The sequence below is a fragment of the Nuphar pumila genome, chromosome 6 (assembly GCF_984573655.1).
Source record: "Nuphar pumila chromosome 6, dmNupPumi1.hap1.1, whole genome shotgun sequence".
Taxonomy (NCBI): domain Eukaryota; kingdom Viridiplantae; phylum Streptophyta; class Magnoliopsida; order Nymphaeales; family Nymphaeaceae; genus Nuphar; species Nuphar pumila.
In genome coordinates this window covers 110,680,172-110,691,534 of record NC_143254.1, presented here as the reverse complement: position 1 = coordinate 110,691,534, position 11,363 = coordinate 110,680,172, and the positions used below count along the sequence as shown (strand labels likewise).

Here is an 11,363-nt window from a genome sequence, read left to right as displayed (position 1 = left end):
GGTGCTTGCTTGAACTACAAAGAAACTTCTCCACTACTAGGGATGGCAGTGGGGCGGGGCGGGGTGGGACAAGGTCACCACCCCCGCCCCGCCTCAAGATTTTATCCTCCACCCCTGCCTCCATCCCCGGCGGGGATGGATTTTATCCTCCACCCCCACCTTCATCCCCGTTTCATGTCCTCCATCCCCGGTTCAAATGGGGATGAGGTGGGGCGGGGCGGGGATATTGCGGGGAAAAGTGGTCAGGGTGGGGTTGGGGCGGGGATGGGGCGGGGCAGGAAAAAGTGCACGTCCATCCCCGCCTCTACCCCCGAACGGGGATGGAATTTAACCTTCGTCCCCGCCTCCATCCCCGTTTCATACCCTTCATCCCGGTCCACTGCCATCCCTATCCACTACAATGCAATGTGGATGCTTGTATCATATATTAAGCTCTTATTGTTAAGCACAAGACAAGGCCTGATTTACACATCAAATCAAACTGATCTTTGCTTTTTCTAACTTATATTTTATCAATTATAAAATAGAGAGAGAGAATTTGAGGTTTTCTGTTTTTTATGTGTAATGATCTTGGAACAAGGGAGAGCTTTCCTGCTTTTACGTGACCTTTTTTTTTGGGGGGGGGGGGGGAATATTTTAGCTCGTCTAGCTACTTCACATATCTTAGACATCCAAGTCATTGGGTATCGGACAATTTCTTTAGAGAAAGAAAAACGGGAAAACCACAAATGAGAATTTTCGCCAGAGAGAAACGGGGAGGGGGGCTTGGAGCAAGGGAGGCCGAGGGAAGGTTGCTGATGGAGGCCGCCATTGCCTCCTCCATCTGCATGCAGAATGGGAGGTCGAGATCAAACTCTAGGGTTTTGACCATCCTCAGCTCCTCCACCTGGTGTAGGAGGCCAAAGCGCCAGGTTATCCATTTGCGTCCAGTGGACAATGGAACAGGTAAGGAATTGCAATCCCGCAACCAATTCTTAGGCAGAGGCATCTTCAGCACTGTGACAGTGAGCACTCTGTTCTCAGTTGGCCTCCGGCTCCTCCTTCCTCTTCCTCTCCCCGCTTATGTTTAAGATGTTTCTGTTCTCGTCCTGGACATTAAGAAAGAATTCTAAAATTAGGAGCCATAAATGAAGCACTCTTATGCTGATGGTGGTGGCGGTTGGCATTTGAACCATCACCCATGATGACAACCTTCGTTAAAAAGAAATATCTTCTGGAAGAAAACTCTGAGTCAAGGGATCCACACCATTCAGGTGAATCCGCCGATACTATACTCAAGTGAATTGTTCTTAATCGGTCAAAAATAATAAAAGAATATTACGTGTTAATCAGAACGTGACTAATGTTAAAGTCATTAAAAAACTATTAAAATTAGTTTTAAGTAATTTTTTTTGTATTTCAATTCAGGGGTAACTCAGATTTTCTGCCAAAAAAATAATTAACAGATACTGACAACATTGGTCTTAAGTGATCCATTTTAGGGTGTCAACAGGTCGGGTTTACCCGGACCAAACCTTATAAGGTCAGGGTATGATGACAAATAAGAAGAGCCTATTAAGATTCAGATTCAGATTCAGATTCAGATTCAGATTCAGACTCAGACTCGAAGGTAAGTTTATAAAATTTTATAACAGACTCAGGCCCAACCCAAGTTCTAATTAAAACCTGCAAAATTTTCAATATAAAAATGATAAAAAATTATGTAGTTCTTGTCAGGACCGAGTATGGTTTCTCTTATAGTAGACTCGATTAGACCTGTGTCACCGGTACCATCCATCCAGAAAATTCTAGTCCAAGTCTGATTACACTTGAGTCCAAACCAAACTCGACCCGTTGACACCCCTACTAGAATTCTAGCTACGCCCCTGGTAATCATGTAAACAATTTACAGTCTTCACGGTTTGCAGGATACCTCATCCTCAATCTTGTACTCTGTTAATTCTTAATATATATTTTTTTCTCCTTTCCCCCCAAGAAAGAAAAGAAATCACTACAGTTCGTGGCCTTCATCATTGATTGTACAAACGGTGGATCCCACCAAAAACTGCTGATATCATGCTTACACAAAGATCTTATCTCATCTTCTGCTATTCATCCACTCACCCTATGTCATCCCCACGTCTTCGTATCCTTCATAAATCGTATTACGCATGTTTTTGCCTTATTTTTTAATCAAATCTGGCCTTATAAATGGATTCAATATGGTCGATCCCATAAGAATCTCTCTGAGCATGCCTCGTTCTTCCCGACCCTCTCTGAGCTCGCTTTGTTATTCACGATCCTCGAAGCGAGCGATTCTCTCCATCTTTCTCTCTGTGTAACGCCGCACGCTAGAAGGAAGAAGTTTCTGCTTTGAACTGCGAAAAGCCAGAAATCGGGCGGCTTATCTCACGGGATGTGTGCATCGCTCCTTTTCTTCGCCGGGTAATCTTTTTCTCATGCTAATTTCCCACGTTTCCTTGCATCTTGCGGTTTTTTCGACGGGTTTTCACGCTTCTTCCTTGTATTTTTTCTTATCGTCTAGCTCTTCTAAACTCAGGATTTTCTGCGATTAGTTTTCCGTGGATCTTGGTTTCCGCGACGGAGACGACACGGAATTTCTCTAGAAAATCTGGAGTCTTTTGCAAATTGTAATTCCTACTTACTGTGGAGTTTCAGTCAAACGTCATAAATATCGTCCCCGGGATCATATCGGTGAGGGAATATTTCGAGAGCGTAGAAAAAGGAAGTTTTAGCTGGAAAATATAAACAGTATTTAAGAAACAAAGAAAGCTGGAAATACAAAACGAGAAATATCATAAGTCTCTTTTTTCGCCAGACTTCCAACACCGTTTTTTCTTTTGGTTTATGATTTTCTACCGTGAATTTATCTTTTTTACCCCCCCCCCCCCCCCCCCTCTCTCTTTCTCTCTTTTCTCTTTTGATTTTCTGTAAAATTTGAAAGGGCTCTTCTAGCTGTACTTCAATTTCCGGATATTAGCTCATTCAGTAGTTTTGTCGACAGTCAAAATACAGATTTTGACTTTTTTGGTGAAAATTTCAGTTTTTGATGATGTCACTTGGGTAGATCTCGCTGCTTCTAATAACCAGGATATCTTGAGATTTTTACTCAGTTATAAGTGTTTTTTTAAACTATTTTTTCGTTATTCTCCCCCCCCCCCTTCTAATTTGTATGTGTGTGTGCGCCAAACTCTAGAATTAAATAGTTTTGAGCCAAGTTTCTCTTCAGTTTTTATTTGATAATTAGTTACTTGTTTTTTATGCCATTTCGTATCATGCAATTCCTTTGTTGTGGGATCATTTGCCTGTGAGGGGTAATCAGAAGAATTGTAAATTAGATTGCAAACGATGCCTAGATCTTGGATATATGGAAACTTTATTGATTAAACCTCTTCAGTTGCGTAAATATTTGAATCTACTTATGCAAATATTTATGTGTATATCTGTCTGTATATTTGCCTCTCTCTCTCTCTCTATATATACAGAGAGAAAGAGTATATATATTTACAAAGATTATGAGCCATTGATTTTAAAGCCTTAAAAAAATTTCGTTTATGCATCAAAATTGGACAATTCAATAGCAGGTTCTTATAAAACCAAGCATGCAGATCACATCTGTGCGGTTAGATTCAGTTGAAAATAATAAAAAATCCATGAAAATCACAGTTCACACATTTGTTCTCATATTTCCAGTTCTCCTATTCTAGTGATTATATATATATATATATATATATATATATATATATATATATAGAGAGAGAGAGAGAGAGAGAGAGAGAGAGAGAGTTTTCATAAACATTCAAGCATTCAAAAATCACTTTTTTCATCGAGAATAAATGATCCAACAATCAATCCCTAGCAAATGGACCGTGCTGAATACATATGCAGGGCTGGATTTGCATAAAAAGTGTTATAAATGCTAGTTCACACTCGGATTCACATATTCTAGTGGTCATATATATAAAAAGGGGGAGAGCCAAGACTTTAAACTAGTGTGGGCACTCTAATGAAAATGAGAAAAACAATACAAAAGTGTGTCTCTTATGGGCTTACAAGAACACAAGAGCATAAACACAAAGACCACTTATGGGTCAATAGAAAAATACAAGCACAAAGGCTTTTTAGGAGCCAAAAACACAAGTAAAAATAATGTCCTTTATTGGAGCAAATATGCTTGAGAAAGCATAAAAGAATAAGAACAAGAGGTCCCTTTATATAGAGTACAAGAGACCAAGGGAGCTCCCAATAAAGTCGTTCGACAACTATAAATGTGATCGTTGCGGACTCCCAACGACTCTATGGTTTAATGACCATATAGCCCTGAGCCTATATAAAAAGGACAAACATATAAAATAAGAAAATTATAAAACTGTCCCTAGAGGACATGACCTATTACAATTAATAAAAAAGACTAAAATGCTCCTAGAAGAAATTACCGATTACAATACAAAAAAATATAATATATATACATATAAATGTATATATATTCATATACATAATAAACAATATATATAATGCATATATATTCATATACATAATAAACAATATATATATACATACAACTTTAACACTCCCCATCAAACTTATAATGTAATCACCGAAAGTTTGCAAGTAAGAAATGAAACTGAAGAAAAAGAAGTGCTTTTGTGAAGAAATTAGCTAGTTGAAATTTTGATGCTAGAGATGACACGATAGTAGTCTACTTAAGATATTCTTCATGAACATAGTGACAATCCATTTTGATATGCTTGGTGCGTTCATGAAATGTATGATTGCCAGCGATGTACATGACGCTTTTATTGTCACAGCATAACCTTGAGGGTGACTGCATATACACCCCCATGTCTTCTGACAATCTTTTTAACCACAAGAGTTCAGATGTCGTGGTATCCATGGCGCGATACTCTGCATCAGTTGATGATAGAGATATTTTTTGTTGCTTTTTGTGTTTCAAGGATACGAACGAGTCACCTACAAATACACAAAAGCATAAACACAAAGACCACTTAACACTTACCAATGAAGAACATGTACTAAACCCTACAAGGTTTGGTACGGGTTGGGTCCAGGTCAAACCCAACCCATTAACACCCCTAGTGGGCATAAACACACAATAAAAAGAAAACATAGCTACTAATAAACTATATTAGTAATATATTTTCAAAAAAACCAAGCATTAATTATTCATGGATTCATGCTTAACTCAACATTTATGTCATTTTAGAAAACCAAATCAAAACCCTAAATCCTAACAAAATTCATAGATATGTTAAATGAAAAAAAAAACCCTAAAATTTTAACCAAAACCAAGCATACATTCATAGAATTATGTTTAATGTTGATTGGAAAAAATAAAACACAAAAATACCTAGAAAGCCTAATTAAATATTCATGCCATTCGAAAAACCAAAATCAAATGACATGAATATAATCAAATATGGGACCGAAATCGGTTCTACGGTAAGATCTGGCTGGAACTAAAGCTATATAAGTTCGGACTGATTTGATTATGTATTTTTGGAACCGGGTTTGGAGTTGATCTCAGAACTGAATTGCTAAAAAGCGCCATAGTTGGTGCTAGTGAGGGAGGATCAGGTGCAATGTGATTGCACACTTTTAGTCAGCCGCTGCGCCTGATTGCCCTCCATCATTTCTTGGGCCCCACAACTGACAGACCCTATCTCCAAGATGGATGATGATCAGGTGCAGCGTCACACTAAAAGTGTGCAATCATACTGCACCTGATCTTTTTTTGGCACTAGTCGGTTTTGAACACGCAACCTGGAAAAGCCAGCATGTTTATCTTTCGCTTACTTTACACATTTTGTAGGTATTTGTTTCGAACAGTATCCAAAAGAAGTTCTCTTCAATATATTTAGCAGCTTTCTAGGAAAGCCCATGTAGATTAGGTAAAGGGCATGCCTTTCATCCAAGACAATTAATGATAGATCATAACGTTTCTATTCTTCATTTTTAGTATTTGCTCATCTTGTGGCTTCCTAGCTGAAAGTTAGTTCCATATCGACTGTTCCGGGCTTGTGATGGTGTTCAGTTTGCTATATAAATGGGTGAAAGGTGCTTTACTCAAGATGCAGTGTCTGGGCTAAAGCAGCTCAAGGATTGGGTCAGGGTGGGCACAGCCCACCCTGACTAGTTGAGATCAAATGAGCGGTTAAATGACATGGCTTAGTGCCATAGCCAATCACATGACGCATTGCATGGGACCCACAGTTACAGAGTGCAGGCCCCACATGAAATGCTGTCATGTGATTGGCTATGGCACTTAGCCATGTTACATAGCCGCTCCCTGGATCCCTGCTCCACCCTGACCTGACGCTGCTGTTGTGGATTTTTGGGTCAGCATACCTAGCTCCACCCTTATATATATCTCTCTATATATATGCGTGTGTGTGCAACTGTCCACATCTACCAAAATGTGTGTGACACAGTGATGAACTGTTGGAGTTTTTACTGATATTCATGATGCATTGCAGGATGTGCAAACAAGCCTTTGTTTCATGTTTCACTGTGCCTTGGATCTTTAAGCACCTTCAGTATAACATAGGGTCTCGTTCTCTATGTGGCACCGAGAGTTTTTTTATCAGAAAAAACACATTCTGCCTTACATTTTGTTTGAATCATTCATGAGTCGGTTCATCCAGAAAAGTATTTCTTGTTGGCAATTGCATTGGACTCCACAATGCAATTTCCTGAACTGCCCTGCTTTTCTGGAGATCTTGTGATTTGTAATGGCTTAATACGTTGTGGGTCTGCGTACCATGTAAGCTCATGATGTTAAGTTGCTTCAGATTGTCATTTATTAATAGCTATGTTTATGCCTGATCCTTTACATCTTGATTTTCTGTGCAATTCCAAAGCAGCGAGTTTCCTTAATCTATATTTTGGCTGCTGCAATACTGCTTGTCTTATTTTTGATGGAGGAAGAATTGTGTGTTTAGTATGTTTCTTCACCCCTTACATATCTTTGCCAATCATCTAGTTTTCCACAGTGTTTTTGTAGTGTTTGCATTATAAAACAGTTTAAATATCTATTTTTTGGATTAAAATAGACAGGGAAATCCATTTTGCAATCGGCAATTAGAGTTTCAACTTCTTTTTTCATTATTCCAGTAGTATTTGATCAAGATATTCTTACATGTTATGCAGGATCTTTTCTGAATCCATTTCACAGGATGAATTTTAACTTCATCTTTCCAAGGCCTTCTGCATGATTTGGGCTACATCACTTCAGCCCCTTTGTTAAGTTAATTTAGAGTAAATGGAGTCCTCAACACACAAACCTTATGTGTTTGTCTTTTGAATTATGATGAGAATATGATTAGTTTTTGCTGTCTGTCTTTCAAATCGGAACTTGAAAATACGGATTATGTTGTGCTCTGGAGCTACTCATTATTGAGTTAGTGATAAATTGTATTAGCTTTTCATGTGCCCCTCGCTGCAATCCTCTGCCAGTTGCTTCAGTAGATGACCAATATTTTTTCTGCTTTCTACAATTCAACTGGTAGTTACAGATAGTGGTCTAGCTCATTCAAAAAGTTTTGTCCATTTCACCCTCATCCCCTGTTTTGCCTTTTGATCTTTCCTCTGCACCAGTCTTGGTTTAGTCTTGATCAGTTTAAAGTCTTCCAGTGGAAATGAGAAACTTCTTCCCTTTTATATTGAATTTACTTCTCCATTGGCTTTTTCATGTCATCCTTACAACTGCCAGCCCACAAACTGTCCTCTTAAACAAAGGCTGCAGCCAATACAATGTAGCCAACACAGCCAATTTCTTCAAAAACCTCAACTCCTCCGTCAGTGACCTCCGGGCCAAACTGAGTTCAAAAAAGTTTGCTACAGCTCAGCAAGCCCAGGGATCAGACCCAGTCTATGCCTTAGCACAGTGCAGAGACTACCTCTCTACGTCTGACTGCTTGTCTTGTTTCACGACTGCGGAACTTCAAATACGCAACTGCTCATCTGCAAATGGTGCTAGAGTCATCTATGATGGTTGTTTTATTAGATATGAAAGCAATTACTTCTTTGACCAAACAACATTACCGGGAAATGTTCCATTATGCGGAAACCAGACCGTTACCCAGACAGGGTTATTTACTAAACTTGCTGGTGGAGTTTTAAGTGATTTAGCATCTGCTACTCCAAGAATTCCAGGTTATTTTGCAGCTGTAAAGTCTGAAGGAAGTGGGAATTCTATTGTGTATGCTGTTGCTCAATGCATAGAGACTGCTTCTGAAAGTGGATGTGCAAATTGCTTGACTGTTGCTTATACCAATATACAAAGTTGTCCACCTGAAGCTGATGGAAGAGCTGTGGATGCTGGGTGTTTTCTGAGATACTCGGATTCAGCCTTCTTTTTGGACAACCAGACTATTGATATCGCAGCATTTCTTGGCAAAAGTAAGTAGGAGAATGGCCCTTTTATTTCCAACGAGCATTATTTATGGTTACACATGGATCTGAATCTGACGTGTGACCACAAAGAGCTGTTACGACAGTCCCATTCACATAACAAGACTGAGAATTAGACATAGCATTCCTGGTTGGTTGCTTCATTGCTGTAACTCCATTAAAGATTTGACTAGCATGTGTGCGTTAGGCCCATTGGGCGCTTGTGGGTCATGTCAAAACTTGGCAGGGCATACAGTTTGCCGTTCATGCTTAGGGCCTATCATTCACTAAATGGCCAACATGTTTGCTAGTTCCAGTAGGCCTAGCCTCTTTAATAAAACAGCCAATAGTTTAGGCCTTGCCAAGCCCATTAGATCTGCATTTCCAGCACAAACCTGGTACAGAAAGGGACATTTTGCTTATCCATCCCTGTTTTTTTCACAATTAGCCTCTCATCGCATTCTAATAAATTAGTGAACTATATGAAAGGCACTAGTTACAATACCTTCACGTGTGTATTTATCTTGGTGCAATTATGAGTTCTGTACTTCTGTCTCATAGGCGGGTAAGAGCTCTTATCTGGTAGATGCATTTGCTGGATTACCTTTATGTTTTCCATTGCGCGAGAATATGCTTATGTGACGTGTATCTTGGAAGATGTGAAACTAACATGGGCTTGTCTGCAGGGGCTTTTCACATTGTCAGTTGTGACTGAGCTGAGGCAAAATATTTGTCACTCATTTTGAGAAGTTGTGATTTTTGCAAAATAATGAATTTGGTAAAAACAGTGAACATCTGCAACATTTTTAATATATTGTGATCTTATTACAAAAAATGATAAAGGCCTGATAAAATCGCAATTTAAGACTTTTAAGTTTTTTCAGTACATGACAATATTATTGAGATTGAACAGGTTTCTAATGTTTCTTTATACTTTTTCTTTTATATATTTCTAGCTTTCTATCTTTTTCCTGTAAAAATGAAAATTTTCAATTTGTCAAATATTTTTCTTTGCTGAGAAATCCTGATACCAAGATCTGTGCCATTGATAATTACCAGATATCCTTATGGTTTGTTAGTACAATCAGTTTTGGGCTACATTAGTCATGTGCTAGAGAGGTTACCTTTTCCAACATGGGAAACAAATCTCTATTTTAAAGAAAATATGTTATGAAAAACAAGATTAGACAACAATCTCTAAGGAATGATCCCCCCAAAAAGAAGGAAAACAAATTTCTTCTTTATTTTTCTTGGGAAGCATGTGATATCATGAGGTCTTCCATGTTACCATTCTTCTCTATTATACTTTGGAGTCTTTGAGGGAGTCAGTCCAGTAGTGTAACTGCTATAAGGTTTTAAAAAAGTGTAAAAAGAAGAGCAGAAGTCGAATTGTCTCCTATATTTGACACTTGAACTTAGATGTGTAGTGAAGATCTTGTTTCTTGTTAAGAAAAAAATTGTTTACATGACAACAGTAGTTTGAATATTGCAGAAGGCTCAAGCAAGAAATATATTATTGGAGGTGTCCTTGGGGGAGCAGCTCTATTTGTTCTTCTAGCTCTTTTGTTTGTTATGCTTTGGCAGCGATCGAGAAAGGCAACTACTACAAAGGGTAAGTAAACTATCTCATTTAAGGATGCCATTGCATTAGATAATTGAAATCGAAGTTATCAATACGCCTGCAATGCATTTAATGTCTTTCTATATATGCAGTATTGCATTATCCTCAATAATTATGCTTCATTGTGCAGTGTCTTCAATTTTGTTATTTTATCCACTACAATCCCATTTCATGTTTGTTATTGGATAATGTTGTGATTATTAACCTATAACTGTGCTCATTGTTTGTCATTCCCTTCTACATCTCCAAATTGATATGAACTATAAAGAAAACTTGTTACATAAAATTTGAATAACTTTTCTAGAAATAATGGCAATTTTTTTCAAATGTTCTGTTATTTCAAACATAAAAAAAGATTTAATAGTTACACTCAGGCCAGATATAGGTTCAACAAATTAGTTGAGTCCTAGCTTTCTTGGTTGCTCTTAAACAAGTCAAGACCAGGCACGTTGTTATCTAAGTGTTGGCTTTGCTTGGGTTTTCCCTGTGGGCTTAATAGGACTGGTGTATTTCTATACAATGTATTAGTTGTGCTTGGTGGAATTCTGAAAAATTATGAAGGAAACTGTAGGAGGAGGTTGTAGGAAGAAAAGCAAATTGCCATGGCCCCTAATGTTCTTCTTAGGTGCGAGGTGGGACCTTAATTCTGTCATTTACATGATGAGAGCCCTAATCAGGGCAGTACAAACTGGGTTTAGAATACATAGAAAGTATAACTATGCCACTCAGTGGCATGACAAAATAAATAAATGAATAAAAAAATGATTGTTTCCTACTGGTAAGTAATGCCACAATAAACAATGATAAACTATATATTATAACAATACCAGGAACCTAACACTACCAGAAGTTTTGCGTTATGTTTAAACATTCACAACTTGTCTTTTTAATTTTTATGATATGTCTTGTGAAACCTGATATTCTGTACCAATAAATTTGATATCAACTTCTTTTGTTTTTTCTTTCATGGACAAAGTATTAATCAATTGATTTTTATGATTTTCTTTGTTGGTTCATATCGCCGACCCCAATTGTTTTGGGATGAAGGCGTAGTTGTAGTTGTTGTTGTTGGACAAAGTATTAATCAATTGAAAAGTATTTGAAACTTTCATGTAAAATTGGGTTAGATGCCAATGATGTAGCACTCTTGTTATCATAGTAGGTCTTGAACCTATTTATCTTTATCTTCAACACATTCATCAAGCTCCTTATCCATATGATTTTAGCCACTATGCTTGTGAGAGCTTGGTACTCTAGTCTCTTAGCTAAATAAACGTTATTTTGGCTTTGAAGTTGAACTAATTCTTTTAATGGAAATATAGTTCTTTTCTTG

General features: G+C 37.9%; 1 protein-coding gene across 1 annotated transcript in view; it reads left to right on the top strand.

Moving 5' to 3' along the window:
* Positions 1-2,217: 2,217 nt before the first annotated feature.
* The window catches only part of LOC149835698 (cysteine-rich receptor-like protein kinase 2), a 55,536-nt gene continuing 46,390 nt past the window's right edge, over positions 2,218-11,363 (top strand). The window contains exons 1-3 of the mRNA XM_090008691.1: positions 2,218-2,424; positions 7,168-8,418; positions 9,902-10,021. Of these exons, the coding sequence (XP_089864817.1) occupies positions 7,656-8,418; positions 9,902-10,021 (883 nt within the window). The 5' untranslated portion in view covers positions 2,218-2,424; positions 7,168-7,655. The remainder of the gene's footprint in view (positions 2,425-7,167; positions 8,419-9,901; positions 10,022-11,363) is intronic.